The sequence below is a fragment of the Portunus trituberculatus genome, chromosome 41 (genome assembly GCF_017591435.1).
Source record: "Portunus trituberculatus isolate SZX2019 chromosome 41, ASM1759143v1, whole genome shotgun sequence".
NCBI lineage: Eukaryota > Metazoa > Arthropoda > Malacostraca > Decapoda > Portunidae > Portunus > Portunus trituberculatus.
In genome coordinates this window covers 39,957,782-39,974,052 of record NC_059295.1, presented here as the reverse complement: position 1 = coordinate 39,974,052, position 16,271 = coordinate 39,957,782, and the positions used below count along the sequence as shown (strand labels likewise).

At 36.6% G+C, this 16,271-nt stretch overlaps 1 protein-coding gene across 8 annotated transcripts in view; it reads left to right on the top strand.

The window, feature by feature from the left end:
• LOC123516638 (F-box/LRR-repeat protein 7-like) overlaps positions 1 to 4,969 on the top strand; it is a 326,645-nt gene extending 321,676 nt beyond the window's left edge. For all 8 annotated transcript variants that reach the window (XM_045276221.1, XM_045276224.1, XM_045276227.1 and 5 more), the window contains one exon: positions 941 to 4,969. In XM_045276221.1, the coding sequence (XP_045132156.1) occupies positions 941 to 1,476 (536 nt within the window). In that variant the 3' untranslated portion in view covers positions 1,477 to 4,969. The remainder of the gene's footprint in view (positions 1 to 940) is intronic.
• The last annotated feature ends 11,302 nt before the right edge of the window (positions 4,970 to 16,271 follow it).

Here is a 16,271-nt window from a genome sequence, read left to right as displayed (position 1 = left end):
AACCACTTGACAAATGACAAAGTTTCAAGGCGGTATGAGATGGGATTCGAACCTACGCATGGACATCCACCCGATCCCATGCTCACCATCTTATCCACTACGCCACTGCCTTCCTAATGATAGTAATAAGAATAATAATAATAATAAGGATAACAATGATGATTACAATAATCAATAGTAAAGTATTTGGTTAGAAGCTGAGAAAATTTTTAAGAACAAGGAGTTCCTTTGGAAAATCAAATTATAAGGAGAGGAGAGCGTAAGTGAATGTTAAGATGAGGAAGGAGAGAGTAAGTGAATGTGAAGATCAGGTTTTCATAAAGGGAAATAAGGAGAGGAGTTATTTTGAAATCTTAAAGTAAAAGTATCCTTCTCTTTTATGATGCTTCATTTTGTATTCATTCCTTTTTCCAAAATATGTTAATCCCTTCAGTAACAGGACGTGTTTCCATATTTCTTCTGCTTACTATTTTGTGGTTTTTTACAGCTTCAGAAATTTATGTGGGGATTAAAATAGTGAAGACTGGCCATTAATCTTATGACATCCATAGACTTCTCCTAATGTCAATAAAATTGTCTAATCATATCTAAAAATCAAGGTGAAAATGCATCCTAGTACTGAAGAAGTTAATTTTGCATTTAATAGAATTAAGAAATCATGCTTGCTACTTTCTGTAAACTCAAATATCACACATGCTATAATATAATTTTATGATTCAGCCATACAATGCACACTACTTTTTGATTGGGTTGGAATTACGCATTACGCAAATCCATCAAATCCATAAATCATTAGTATTATTTTATCATTACCACTATTTAAATCTACAGCTTCTAGTGCATTCTTCTTGACTTTGCAGATACATCTATTATGTTACTGAATTCTGAGTGTATTTATGTTGTTAAGCATATTTAAATTAATTGATGACAAATCTTTCAGATATGGGAGTGAAACACATGGCCAGCTACTGCCTCATGCTGCGTGAGGTGAGCGTTTCAGACTGTGTCCAAATAACAGACTTTGGCATGTACGAGTTAGCCAAACTGGGACCTAACCTTCGCTACCTGAGTGTAGCAAAGTGTGACCAGATCAGTGATGCTGGCATCAAGCAGATTGCTCGCCACTGTTATAAGTTGCGTTATCTTAATGTGCGAGGTTGTGAGGCTGTCAGTGATGACTCGATGGAAATGGTGGCCAGATCATGCCCTAGACTGAGAGCGCTTGATATTGGCAAATGTGATGTCACAGATAATGGAATGAAACTAATATCTGAGCACTGTCCTAACCTAAAGAAGCTTTCAGTGAAATCGTGTGACATGATAACTGATCGGGGTGTCCAGTATATAGCCTATTATTGCCGTGGTCTCCAGCAGCTCAACATTCAGGATTGTCAAGTAACAATTGAGGGCTACAGGACAGTCAAAAAGTATTGTCGACGTTGTATCATAGAGCACACTAACCCTGGCTTCTTTTAGTATAGCTCAAGTGTGCCTGTACCTTGCCCAGTGTTGTGCCAGTGACTGAAGAAAATATCACTAGTGCCAAATATAGTGAGCCTATGTAACTGATGCTAATATGGACAAGACCCAGGTGCTAGTGCTAGTGGCCCTATTTAATGAGTCACAAAGCTCTGGGCAAGACCAGTGCCTACTCACCTGTGCCAATTTTTGCAGTGCCAAAATGGTGAGCTGAATCCCTTGAGCAAAAAAGCGTCTTATTACTCCTCCATGTACCAAAGTAATGCTACCGTTGCCCAGAAGTAGCACCACTTGCTGCTTGTATGCCTTGCAAACATGTTGTTTGCCTTTATCTCTTGTAATTGCCTAGTATGTACCTGTGTAATACATTAATACAATGTGCACCTTTATAATGTGCACATATAATTAATGTACATTTTGCTGTGTACGTGCAGTTTTATAACAATTTTTTGAATAGTGTATGTGCATTACACCATAAAAGATTGATAATTTTGTATACAATACTGTGTATGTTTGTTAACATATACAGTACAGGAAATGTATGCCTTCCCTCAGGCTTCCTCTTTTCACCACTAAATATTGTGTGTTCAAACCTTTGCATGTTGTGTGTTAGTTATCTCTTAAGATTATTATGAATGACATCTCTATGAAAAATTTCCATTATATTCATATGAAATTCAAAGTTGCCTAAGTCTATACTTCATTGAGATTTTCAGAGTTTTATTTACAATTTTAATTTGAGCATATCAGATCTTTTAGTTATTGTATCCTGCTAATTTTATTGTAAATTTTAACATAGGTTGTATTTCAGTGACTTAGTAGTTAATGGATTTTTTTTTTTTTTTTTTTTTTTATCATCTTTTATGTTGTTGGATAATTTCATTCTGAAACCAATCTTATGTGATCAAAGGAATAATCATATGAACAAATAAGCATACATAAATGTGTTGCCCTATTTTCTATTAATATTGATGCAGAATATATAGATGTGTGTGTGTGTGTGTGTGTGTGTGTGTGTGTGTGTGTACAGTGGTCCCTTGACTTTTGAGTTTAATTTGTTCTGTGACAGAGCTCCTTTCTCAATTTGGTTATAACTCAAATCAGTTTTCCCCATTGAAGTTAATTGGAATCCCATTAATCCGTTCCAGCCTCCCACAAAAATATAGCAAATTTTTTGTGTGTATTAGATAAGAAAAAAGTATTTATATAAAACAAATACAGTGGAGACTCAATACTCGAACATCTAAATAGTCAAACAAAAGTTCGACTTGATACTCAAAAAAATACCTGTTAGTCTAACATCCATCCACGTGGCTATAAACAAAGGGTCTCTCCCTTCCTGCTGCCTCACTCACCCCACCGAGCCACTGCAGCCAGTTGATTCTCCAGTCATAAGAATAATTTTGCCCTGCACTTTCTCTCTCTCTCTCTCTCTCTCTCTCTCTCTCTCTCTCTCTCTCTCTCTCTCTCTCTCTCTCTCTCTCTCTCTCTCTCTCTCTCTCTCTCTCTCTCTCTCTCTCTCTCTCTCTCTCTCTCTCTCTCTCTCTCTCTCTCTCTCTCTCTCCATTTAGAAGCTCACAGTGGCACTGAAGAGGCTTGTTAGTGGTGAGAATAAGCCTAAAAGAAAGAATGTAGTGACGATCATCGAAAGGAAAAAGGAGATTATTGATAAATACGAGAAAGGAGGAAGAATAGCCAATCTTGCAGCTGAGCATTGTATGGCTAAATCTACAGTAGCCACAATACTGAAGAAGAAAGAGCTCATTAAAAGAGCTGATGTGACGATTAGTGTGAAAAGGCAATTTAAGCGACCTGCGGCAGTGGAAGAAATGGAAATATTGTTGATAGTGTGGATAATTGAAAGGCAGATGGCTAGTGATTCTTTGTCAGAGGACATAATTTGTGCAAAGACTAAGCTGCTGTATCATGATCTTATTTCTGATACTACCACTGACTCCAGATTTTTTCCCCACCTTTCTCCGCTTCTCTACTACATTATCCATTACCAGTCTTTACTTACAGTAAGTACAAATCAATATCATAAAGATATTTACATTGAAACTTTTTCTAAACTTAAGTTTGGCAATGGTCAGAACAAATTACCTGATTTATAGGTATCAATAGTTGAACTTTGTAATACTCAAACAGCCATTTGGAATTAACTAAGTTCAAGTATTGAGTCTCCACTGTACTGTACAGAAAATAATAGAACATAACAAAAGAGAATGTAAATAAATAGAATGGTTTCATAAAGTATATATACCTCAAAGATCAAATGACTTGGGCAAACAGAAGATGTTAGCAGAGGTGGAGGGTGGATGAGGTAGGCAAAAGAGATGGGAGTAGTTTGTTTCATTTTGTGCTTTTTCAGTCACTTTCATTTACTATATACTCACTCAGTCACTCAACTTAATTTACTTCTTACACTCTTAATGTTACACTTTATTGCTGAATTTATTGATAAAAATTTTTTTTATTTAACTTTCACTTTATTTAATTTTCTTTGCTGCTTTTTCCCTTTATTGTCATGCTTTCCTCTTTCATCACCAGGACATTTCACAAAATGGCTGTCCAAGGTGGTCTGTTTTATTATCCTTTTCAGAATGTTTCCGGCATGTGTAATTACATAGTGCCATTTGCTTTGGACCTATGGTTAGACAAAAGAAATTTGGTTAAATAACTGCACAAAAACATGAAACACTAGTATAACATGAGAAATGCTTTCATGGTGAAAACAAAACGTGTGTCAGACATGGGATGCTGAGTATTTGCCACCCCAACTGGAGCTGACTCACAACTCTAATTTTGGCTCGCAAATCAAAGCAAACCTCAATTAAGCAATGGCTCATATCTCAGATTTCTTGTAAGTTGGGACACTTGTAACTCAAGGTTCCACTGTGTGTGTGTGTGTGTGTGTGTGTGTGTGTGTGTGTGTGTGTGTGTGTGTGTGCATGCATGTAGAAAGAGAGAGAGAGAAAATTATTTTAGCATTCTTCGAAATTGCAGTAAACAAAAGTGACTTTTCTTTTTGCATAGAAGTTAACAAAAGGTAACAACACTCCTTAACAAGTTGGCTATCAGGCTAAATTCTGATAGTTGGATAAGAATGAATCCTGTACATGCTGAATTTCTTGAGGATATATATATATATATATATATATATATATATATATATATATATATATATATATATATATATATATATATAATCTACACACCTATGTTCCTTCCACATATTCGATTACTGTGCTTTTAGTACTATCTTACTGGTAACAGACTTATTCAGACCTTGGCTGATATGGACCTTTATTTGGCCCTTCATATGATTAGCCATTTTGAACCACTTATTGGCTCATTCAGAACTTTATTATTAATGCAATGAAATAAATAAGTGATACATGTACTAAAATTTCAAACACAAAATATTTTGAAATAAAATCCTTTATATTTTATGAATTTACATTTGTTGAAATGATTAAAATATTTCACGTAAAATTTGAAACTAAAGACAAAAACTGCATAAGAATTTAACTCCCTTGTTAGAGTCACTCTTTCGCACCAGTTCATACATAGCTGAACATTTCTTCAGCAACAGACCAATTGTTATTTCCTTTTTATTGTAGTCTTCCCATAGTCTCATGAGGTGCCCTTGCAGCCTCATCACCTGTTTTCTTTGATATCTCTTTTATTTAGCTTATTTTGACAAGCTTCACCTGATTTGGTATTTAATTTGCCTCTGAGTACAACAGAGATATTAGTAAGTAAAATGGGAGGTTGCCTTTATTAGTTCTGTTTAGCTTCTTATTTGTCTGAATGCTGTGCCCAAACTCAAGTTCTCAATTTTCCACACCTGACACTGCAACCATGTCTGGTTAACATAATCCATAAACTTCCTAATAAGCTCAATTACACCCAAATTGTCTGAAATTTCATCAGATGCTTTATTAAATAATTATGGGTCATCTATGTTAAAAAGGAACTTAGCTTGTGGTTCATATGGGTCCAAATCCTCCAAAACAAAAATTAGAATCATTGAAGACAAAGGACCTGAAGCTGCTCCAATCAGCCCAGGTCCTAATCAACCCTGGTCCAAATATATATGCCTGCATTTGTCTTCCTGATACTCAACTGCTCTCTCTTCTACTTTTAACATACACATCTGGACTAATCTTTACTAAACATTAACAGTAAAGACTCCACATTTTGTGGTTGCATTTCCTTGTTGCTTGAAGAAGATAAGGGAGAAAAGACTAAACAAAATCAAAATGGCTGTTGTGATATAAGCACATCATAAATTGCTAACTGTATTGATCTAATTATTTGTTGCAGTATTAATGCAAATGTGTTAGATATAACCAGCATTTTCTTCATGATCTAACAAATTAGTGTGAAAATTTTACAGTATAATAATTATAAATGAGATTATGAAAAAATTATAGGCAATGAAAAAAATTTTTTGATTGATAATGATGCTACAGTAGTACTATCATATTTAGGATAGAGTACAAAGACCAAATAAAATTCCAGGAAACACCTCCATTTGTAATTATGAAGATCTGATAACAGGAACAGTGCTGGAACCATTAATCTATTCAAATCAGATCCTTATTTCTTATGAACCCCCAAAAGGTGATAGTCATGACAAAGAGTCTCCTTTTTTATGATCGAGTCCTTTTATTTTTTTTTTTGTCCTTTATACTTACTACAGCACTCTTTCCTCCCATTTCTCTGGAGATTATTTTCTTGCATCCACCATATCTATCATACTCTTATGCCATTCTTTGATCATGACTAGACTACCTTATGGTTCTTTGCTTCACCACCTTAACCATTCTACATTTCATTTTCTCACCTTCACTTGGTATACCAGATCTTTGATACACATTTTTCATTATTTTTACTGTCCATCCTTCATACACTGCAAATCTTTAACAAGTACCTCTTTGAGCTGCTCAACCTTCTGTCTTTCATTTCACCACCAAGTTTTGCTTGCATATATGATCAAACTTTTTATTCATAATATTTTTCAACTTAGATACTATTGACTTATTTAGCTTGAACTGGTGTGTTTTTAATATAAATAATCTGAAAGAAATCTTGCATTGCATAAAATTTGTCTGGAATTAGCCCTAAATAATACAACCCAAACTAAGTACTTATCAGTTGCCATAAACATCTCTAATCATGGTAGTACAACAAAATTTTTCTCATACTGTATGGATTATTTCTTTTGGTTATATATGTAGGTAGTCATCATTTTCAAGTGTACTTCAGATAAGAGGTAACAAGAACTTTATTATCTTTATCATTCCCTCTTAACCATTGCAGGAAGTTTTTAACTTTCTATGAAAAGCTGGATTCATAGTAGTATTTAATGGCATAGAAAAGATATACTTATGAAAATGGCACACAAACTTAGAATACATAGATTCTGGTTTTCATCTGAGAAAATGTGGATTATATCTTCACTTTTTTTCATAAAAGATATGCGATGTGCATCTTCAAAGCTTTCTCTTCAACAGTGTTTTCAGATATGATGCACAATTTCATACTACTTCTGAATTTACATTTGTTAAGAATATAAAATTTCTGTTAATTTTACCTAATCTTTATTATAAACTAGGCTTACTGAAGCTCCTATTTAAAAATGCACACAAATCACATATTTTTTGTGTGCAATTGGCAACAAATTATGTATCATGAAGCAGGTCTGAAATTGAAGATAATGATGAATTATAATTTACAGTATTTAAAGCTGACAACCTATAAGAATATAAATGCCATTATGAAAAGTTTAAGAGTATCAACACATGCATGTTATTGAAGTGCTTTGTGAAACCCTGCAGTGTGGCAATGCTGGTGCTGTACCTCAGGCCAGGGAAGGCAAAGAGTGGGGCCAGTGACCAACACACCTCACCTTACCTCACCTCCACAATCTGTATAGGTTAACACAACCGTTTCAATTTTGATATGAACATCTAAATTCCAAGATGCTTTTTTTTACATATGGTACATTGAAAAATGTCTTCATATATATATATATATATATATATATATATATATATATATATATATATATATATATATATATATATATATATATATATATATATATATATATATATATACACACACACACACACACACACACACACACACACACACACACAGTATTTCATTATTTGCAATATGAATGAAAAAATATGTCTATATAATTGGCAAAATATTGTTCATTGGAACTTGATAATTTTACTTTGTTACTAGAACTGTGAGTGTGGTTATACTGACGCTATTGCCATAATATGTGCCTTTTCTTATACATATTCAATTATAATGTATTGAATCCGTATATTGTTATTATTCCATTTTTATGTAAGTTTTTTATGAGATATTTTATAATTTATTTACCACACAAGACTATTTCTTGTGTATAATAAAAAGATAGTTTATATTGTGGATTTGTATTACTTATTTGTCATTATAAGTTACTTCACTATGCACAATGTGTTGAAAGCAATAACACATACATTAATATGTAACAAGACAAATATGAGACCACAGATTTTTAACTTGGTAAATCTCATTAATTGATCTGACAGCTTGTATCAAATATCATCTTCAAGTACTTACTATGAAATACAATACCATTGCCTTGCACAGGTGGGTAGGGAAATGGGGATTTCTTACCAAGATGAGGGTCTTGATCCCTCATCAGTCACTTCTGCATCTTCCAACCAAAACTTCTAGTGTACCACTGGAGGACTGCAGGACGGTTGGCTAGTTTTAGATGCAGAACATGACTCACATAAAGACCTAGCTAACAATACTCATAAAGACAATGACCCAGGAATTGTTCAAGCAAATGTTTGAAGGACTGGAGAGATTGAGCTGACACAACTATTTCAGGTAGAGAATTCCAAATATTGGTGACCCGTAATGAGAAGAAACACTTCTAACGTCAGTGGAGTGATGAGGCACTAAGATCTTAAAACTGTGGCTCCTTGTTCTACCCAAAGTAGCTCTAGAAAATAGACCATTTAATTGGGGACTCAAACCACTCAAAATCTTCCACACTTGAATCAAATCAGCTCTCAGCAATCTACCCTTAATAGTTTCAGTCTAGACAATCTTTCTGACTATGGTAGGTCACAAAAACCTTCAACCTTTTTAGTCCACCTCCTCCGAACAGATTCCAGCATGTGTACATCACCTAGGAAACCAGTATTCCAAACAACACTATCAAAGTCAATAATTGGCTGAACATGTGTGACAAAAATCTGATACATGAAAGGTGATCTGCATAAGGTGCCTCTAAGAATGTTGCTGGCAACATTCTTTGCTTTGCAGCAAATTTCATGGATGTGAAGGTGGAATTTCAGTGTTGAGTCGACTAGAATGCCAAGGTCTTGAACAGAATCTTTGTGAAGAACGGGGTGATTTCCTAGGAGGTAGACATGATGAGAAGCTGGAATGTGTCTTGAGAAATGTATACAAGCATATTTATTGATGGAAAAGGAAAGACCCCAAAATAGACTTCTTTGGTATAGCAACGAGACATAATTTTGTAAAGACATAATAGCATCACAAGCATTTGATTTCTTTGACAGATTGGACTTTTTTTTTATACCATGTGGGCTTTTCACGTGAATTTCTGGGCTAAAGGGGGTACTTTTTGTGGTACCTCCTATCTCAAAGCCCACCCACTAGGAAACCGTTGCCCCAAGTGAGGAAGCCCAACCTACACTCAGACCGTGGACAGGATTCGAACCCGTGCGCTTTGAGACCCCTCGGACCCCAAAGCAAGCATGGTTCCACTGTACCACGACTTGTTATAAAAACTATCTTTGACGGAATGGACTTGTTATAAAAACTATCTTGTTACTTCATGCAGAGCTTCACCATCATTGGACTGCACCCCTCAACAAGATTTAGGTGACTGCATTATTTATCACCATTTCCACCAACTCAGGTTTATTATATTCAGAACAGATTATTTCCCATTTAGTGCAGACACTATCCACTTTTCAATCAAAGATGACTCCATACTTACTATATTTTCAAATTCAACATGTTACAGATTTTATGGAGCCATGTATGCTTTGGTGCCATAGCCAACAGCCTCTTGGATTGATGTTTACTGTAAATCCTTGTCAGTAACTCATGTCATAACTACAAGTTGTTGTAGTATATTCACTGTACTTTAAGTTTATGATTTTTATTTATTTATTTATTTATTTTTATTTAATTTTTTTTTTTTTTTTTTTTTTGTGCAGCTGGCAATTTTTTATTTGTATTGATGCTTCTGGAAATCATCACATCATGCCAGAAACAGAAGTCAGGTTTAGGTTAGGTTGTTTGTTTGTTTAGGTTTGGCTGGTGGTCAAAACCAAAACTGGCAAAGGAAGGACTTGACTAGTTTGGACAATTTATAATTTCGCTCAACCAATGATTTTCTAATTTGGTTTGTTTTTCCAGTGAGACATGTAGTGAACTGAATGGCGTTCTTAGTGAGTTGATTGATGTTTTACATGAATTATGTTGCAAATGGATATTTTTCACATTAGGTGCGACTTTTCAACTTATGCTTACTCCTTATCTTCAATGATTTTGGGAATCTGTGGAAATCAGCAGGTTTTTTTGAGATCTCGAACATTAAATCGCGGTTATAATGTTGAATTTGGTTGGTAACCCTTGTGGGTTCCAGGAGAGTTGCATCCACCCCCCACCCACAAGCTTCGAGGCTATACATACAGTGTTGTGTTTTTCTTTGGTAACCTTTGATCGTTGGCAAAACTGTTAAATAACCAGAGCTGGGCGTTGCGGCACCAAGTTGCGCCTTTGCCACATCCTTAATTTCAGTCACATACATTTTGAAAAAGTTGAACTAAGCAAAGTTGCACCGCCAATTTTCCGCGACTTTTGTTGTGACTGAACAAGAACAAAAACAATTCATTTTCTTTAAGAAATTGTCATGGCTGGAGGAGAAGATGGGCCAGGAGGACATGGAGGAGGAGGAAGATAATCTGTAGATATTAGTTTAGATTAGAAAAAAAAAAAAAAAAAAAATATATATATATATATATATATATATATATATATATATATATATATATATATATATATATATATATTAATGATAAATATGTTTCTCTGACTTGTAAAAGCATGTTTATGGTACTGCGCTTCAGTCTACTTTGTACGTTAAAAGCAGCTCAGCCAATCATGACTGTCATGAACAAAAGATGCCAGGTGTCACCTAGTGGATATATACGTAGGTTAAACACTGTTTCATCAAGTAAGGAACCAACTGTATAGTGTTGACGATTCCTGTCTTTGGTTGTTTTTCCGCTTTTTTTTTTTTTTTTTTTTTTTTTTTTTTTGAGTGTGGTGGGTGGAGGGGCGATGTCACGGCTTTTGGGCTGCTTTTAGGCTGGGATTCAACGGATAAGTACTAAACGGTCCACGACCTGGCAACTCTAGAGCCAACGTAAGTACTAAGTGTGTTCTCCCCTGCCTCGCTCTTTAACGCATCATAACGTGGGAGAACATAGAAATAGCTAGAGTGTTTCCATTCTATGAAGTCCGTTCAGGGTGGGGCAGGTATGGTCGTTTACAACTAGCCATGCTGCCAAATCAACCTTCATACATGCGTCTCTCTTATTTATCATCCATGTGCTGTTTGAAAGTGATATTTTATGTATTGCGTGTATAGTAAAGGAAGTTACATAGTACAATTAGTGTCTATGTTTACGATGATAACGACGATTTGTATAAATTCTATGGCATGTGGCAGCGCTTTTTTTCAAGTCTTGCCACGTTGGTGGTGGTGGTGGTGGTGGTGTCCCCTTTCCTCTCTCCGCTGGGTCGAGTCAGGCCAGGCCACAGTTGCCAGGTTGGCGGGTTTCCCGCCAAATGTGGCGGTTTTCTATCTTCACTGGCGGGAAAACTGTGATGCTGGCGGGCCGGCGGTTTTCATGGCTGATTTCTGTCTTATATGGCGGTTTCAGTGGCAGGTTTTTACATCTGAATAAATTACAAGTTATCCTTCTGATCAAAATAAGCTTGGCTCTTAAGATTCACAAGATATGCAGAGGATAGAAAAAAAAAATTCACACTCAGCTCTCACCCCCGTCAGTGATCTCCTTAATTACCTTGAGGTCCGCCCTCACAGATAAGCAGGTTCACTAATTCCAAGCGGGTCAGGCGTCGCGGCTCACTTCCTTCCTGGTCACCAAGCAAGATGGAAGCAACAACTCCTACTCGCTCTCGGTCCAAGGTACTGCATAGCAGGGAAAAGGAAATGTTGTACAAAGTAAACAAGTTTTCCTTGAAGAGAAAGCTTGTAATGGATTCCTTATCCCACCTTCAAAAGTAATTGCTCGGACTGCAAGAGCCACCAACGTTTCAGAAAAAAAACTGTCCAGCGACTCTGTTCCATACGAAGCCGGACATCACCAGAAAGGACAGCTTTTTTTTATCTCCACAGGAGACGCTCTGCACCTGTCACGACTCTGGATGACTTTGATAAGTGTGTCATAAGAAGAACGGTCCTGGTCTTTTATGAGAGGCATGAAGTCCTGACTCTACAAAAGATTAGAGAAGATCTTAAGGAAAACATTTCCTTCAGTGGCGGCATATCCTCCCTGCATAAGATTTTGAAGGAGATTGGCTTTAAATATGCCAAAGTTGATGGCCGCAAATTCCTTATGGAGAGGAGTGATGTGGCAGCAGCTCGCACTACGTTCTTGCGATACATAAAAAAAGTTAAGCAGGCCTCCCAGAACATCGTATACCTAGATGAAACATGGGTGAACCAAAATTACACAGTTTCAAACTGTTGGATTGATACAACGTCACCCAAAGCCACTGGAGTACGACAGCCAACTGGAAAAGGTAGCCGTTTGATCATACTTCATGCTGGCACTAAAAATGGCTTTGTGAATAACACCGACTTGGTATTTCAAGCAAAAAATGACGGAGACTATCACAAGCAAATGAATTCGACCCTATTTGAGGAGTGGTTTAGAAAGCAGCTGCTCCCAAACATATCACCAAACTCGGTGATCGTAATGGATAATGCTTCTTATCATTCCGTTAAACTTGAAAGAAGGCCTGCAACGTCCTGGAGAAAATCTGATTTATTGGAGTGGCTGATAAAGAAGGGAGTCCAGCCCCAAGAAAACTCTTCCAAAGCACAGCTGCAAGAGCTTGCGAAGAAAGTGGATGTCACCACGACATACGTAATCGATAAGATTGCGGAAGAGGCGGGGCATCGCGTTTTGAGGTTGCCGCCATATCATTGCCAATATAACCCGATTGAGCTCATTTGGGCATAATTGAAGGCTTATGTAGCCAAGAAGAACCCTTTCAAAATGGCTAATCTGAAAGATCTCGTGGCAGAAGCACTGAGTGTCATCACACCACAAAATTGGATGGAAGCAGTGCGACATGCTGAAAAAATACAAGATGAAGATGACCAACAAGACATCGCAGCTGAAAATTTCGTAGAGTCCTTTGTGATTAACATCATAGAATGTTCTGATGAGGAAGATGATGATGATGATGATGATGATTAAACAGCTGAGAGAGGATTAGGCCTACTGGGGACACCTCTGAAAAAAAAAAAAAAAACGCGCCCAGACTTTTACCCCATAGGTGGTGTGGAAAAAAAGTCGAAAATAAATACTACCTACACATAAACATAATGTAATATATATATATATATATATATATATATATATATATATATATATATATATATATATATATATATATATATATATATATATATATATATATATATACACACACACACACACACACACACACACACACACACACACACACACAAAAGGGGTTTTCTGAAAGTTTGGGAGAAAATGAACCAAAAACTAAAGCGCCGGAGTATTATTTATTATTATTCATTTCGACTTTTTCCACACTACCTAAAATAATAATAATAATAATAATAATAATAATAATAATAATAATAATAATAATAATAATATTAATAATGAGAGAGAGAGAGAGAGAGAGAGAGAGAGAGAGAGAGAGAGAGAGAGAGAGAGATAGAGATTAACAGATGGGTGGTGGGTCGGTACAGTTAATCTGATAATTGGGAGTCGAACTGGCAACGTCGCACTCATGGGAATTCCAGAATGTGCCCTGCCCTGAACGGACTTCATAGAGTGGAAAGACTATAGAGTCTGACCGAGCTTAATTTACGGCTGTGATGGGGCGAGGGTAGCTCTACAGTTCTGCCACGTTTCCCCAAAATGCGATGTGAAATGGAAGTTATTGGTGTACAAGGCATCGCAAATACCATCAATTCAGATGTATAAAATTTCAACTTGTGTATATAGATGGCTGAATCAACAGTAACCATCATATGCATAAAAAAAACTATATAGTACCATACAAACATGGCATATATATTCAACAGTGTTGCTGATATCAACTGTAGTAACTTATAATGGTACTTAGCGTATGTTTAGGGTGTGTAATAATATCAGCGTTACAGATATAAGATAATGAGCATGGAAAAAAGAAATAATCTATTATCCAAAGTAAAAAAATAAATAGAAGTCTTGTGAGTGGCGGCAATACTGATGAACCCAGCCTGGCCTTGGTTCCCAGGCCGAATAGCCTCACCTTGTAGTACCAGATGTTGCTATAATTATAAGATAAAATGCTCACATTTACTGGCTTTTACAGTAATTTCAAGGATGAGGCATAATCGCATTCATAATTCGTAAGCCAAGCTAATGTGTAGTTTCTATTTTTAAAAAATAGTAGGTATATGCCAATACCTAAGTGAAAAAAAAAAAAAGCATTTTTCACTTGCGAGCGGCAACTCTTCCACACCCAACTGGTGGCCTTGACACATTGCTGGTGGCGACGTGATTGACCTCGTGCCACTCACTATATATATATATATATATATATATATATATATATATATATATATATATATATATATATATATATATATATATATATATATATATATATATATATATATATATATATATATATATATATATACAATTATAAATGACTTACTAAAGAATCAAAGGTAAGCAGAGAGAGAGAGAGAGTAACAGAACAGTAGTGAAAACGTGGCACCACTGTACAGAGACGCTCGCCCCCCCACGGCCGTAAATTAAGGCTGGTCAGACTATACTTGCTGTTCCTACCGTCGCAGAGAAAGGTTACGTCCATGCAGCACTACAGATCTTGGCACGTTACTCAAGAATTGTGGACAAGCCTTTGTCTGTTTCACGGAGCCAGTGAAGGATCCCAAACGCAAAATTCACCCTGTTGCACGCCACTCAAAGGTGAGCTCATAGTTCTGCTGCTGCTGCTGCTGTGTGTGTGTGTGTGTGTGTGTGTGTGTGTGTGTGTGTGTGTGTGTGTGTGTGTGTGTGTGTGTGTGTGTGTGTGTGTGTGTGTGTGTGTGTGATTCTCTGTATATTCCTTGGTGTGATGCAGGGGCCCAGCTAGCCAGTCAGACCCTGACATCTGGTCGTGTCACACGCGCCCAAGGAAACGTGCGTCAAGCAATAATCTGACCTCGCCATCTTGAGACTAGTTTTTTTTTTCTTTTTATAATGCCCAATAGTTGTGCTGTGCGTTACAAAAAGAAAGACAAAACGATATCTACATTGCACTTTTCCATACATTCATCTAACTCATCCAGAATTAACTCGAAGTAGTTATTTTGGTTCATACTAACATTCTTAGGGAAAAACACTAATTTTTCAAGACCATAGTAAGAAAAACAACCCTACACCATCAAAGAATCTGGTTGTGTGTGTTGTGTTAGCGTGGATCGTAGCGGTTACTACCGGCCCCGGGTCTGCGGCAATTTCTTGATTTGACATATTCTCCCTCACAAAGGCACAAATAACTGAGATTTGGGCCTTACTAATTAGTTTTCTAGATACCATAATAGATAGTAAGATGGCAAAATGGTAAGCTCACGCATCCACAAAAAGGGGGCGTGAGTGGGGGCGGTGAAAGAAAATCCAAATTCAAGCACACCAGCCACAGGCGAACGTTGACTTGGGCTCACGTGACGTAGATGGGCGGCCGAGACCAAAATAAGCTAATCGGATGGACCATGGTGTAGTGGTTAGCACGCAAAGACTATATAAATAAACAAGACTGGAAAGCGTCAATTTACCGTGTAGCTTAGGCAAACTGGCAACTCTTCTTGTTTGCGGTTCACTCACGCGATGGCGCTGCTGTTGCAGCTTAAGATCAAGATCAGCACCGTTGATCCGTCTGCATGTTTACATGTGTCAACACTCAAACAAGTGGGCCCACAGCAGTGACAGGTTACACGCCGCATGTTCTCAAGAAATCCGCAAAAATGAACACTAGAGTGGGGCATCCATGTGTTATTTGTTGCAGGACAAAGGGCACCCACCCACACTTGGTCTTCCATCGCTTTCCTAAAGATCATGACAGGTAAGTACTGGTGTATAACATGTGGATCGTAGTATACTTGATTTGGTTGAGACCTGTACAAATCAGTATAAACCTGCATGATATTTGTTTGCTTATGCTTGCCTGCTTCTGCTATATTTGTAACATAGCTTCCATTCTAAAATCTAGGCCTGTTGTTTTGGTAATTGTTTATGTTTATAATTTCCAATGAACTTATTAAACTTGCTTAGATATGTGTTTTTCCTTTCATGAGAATTCCAGATTTCTGGATAACACTTAAAAAAAATTCATTGCACTCAAAATTGGCAAATAAATAAAAATATGACTTACAAAAACATTGT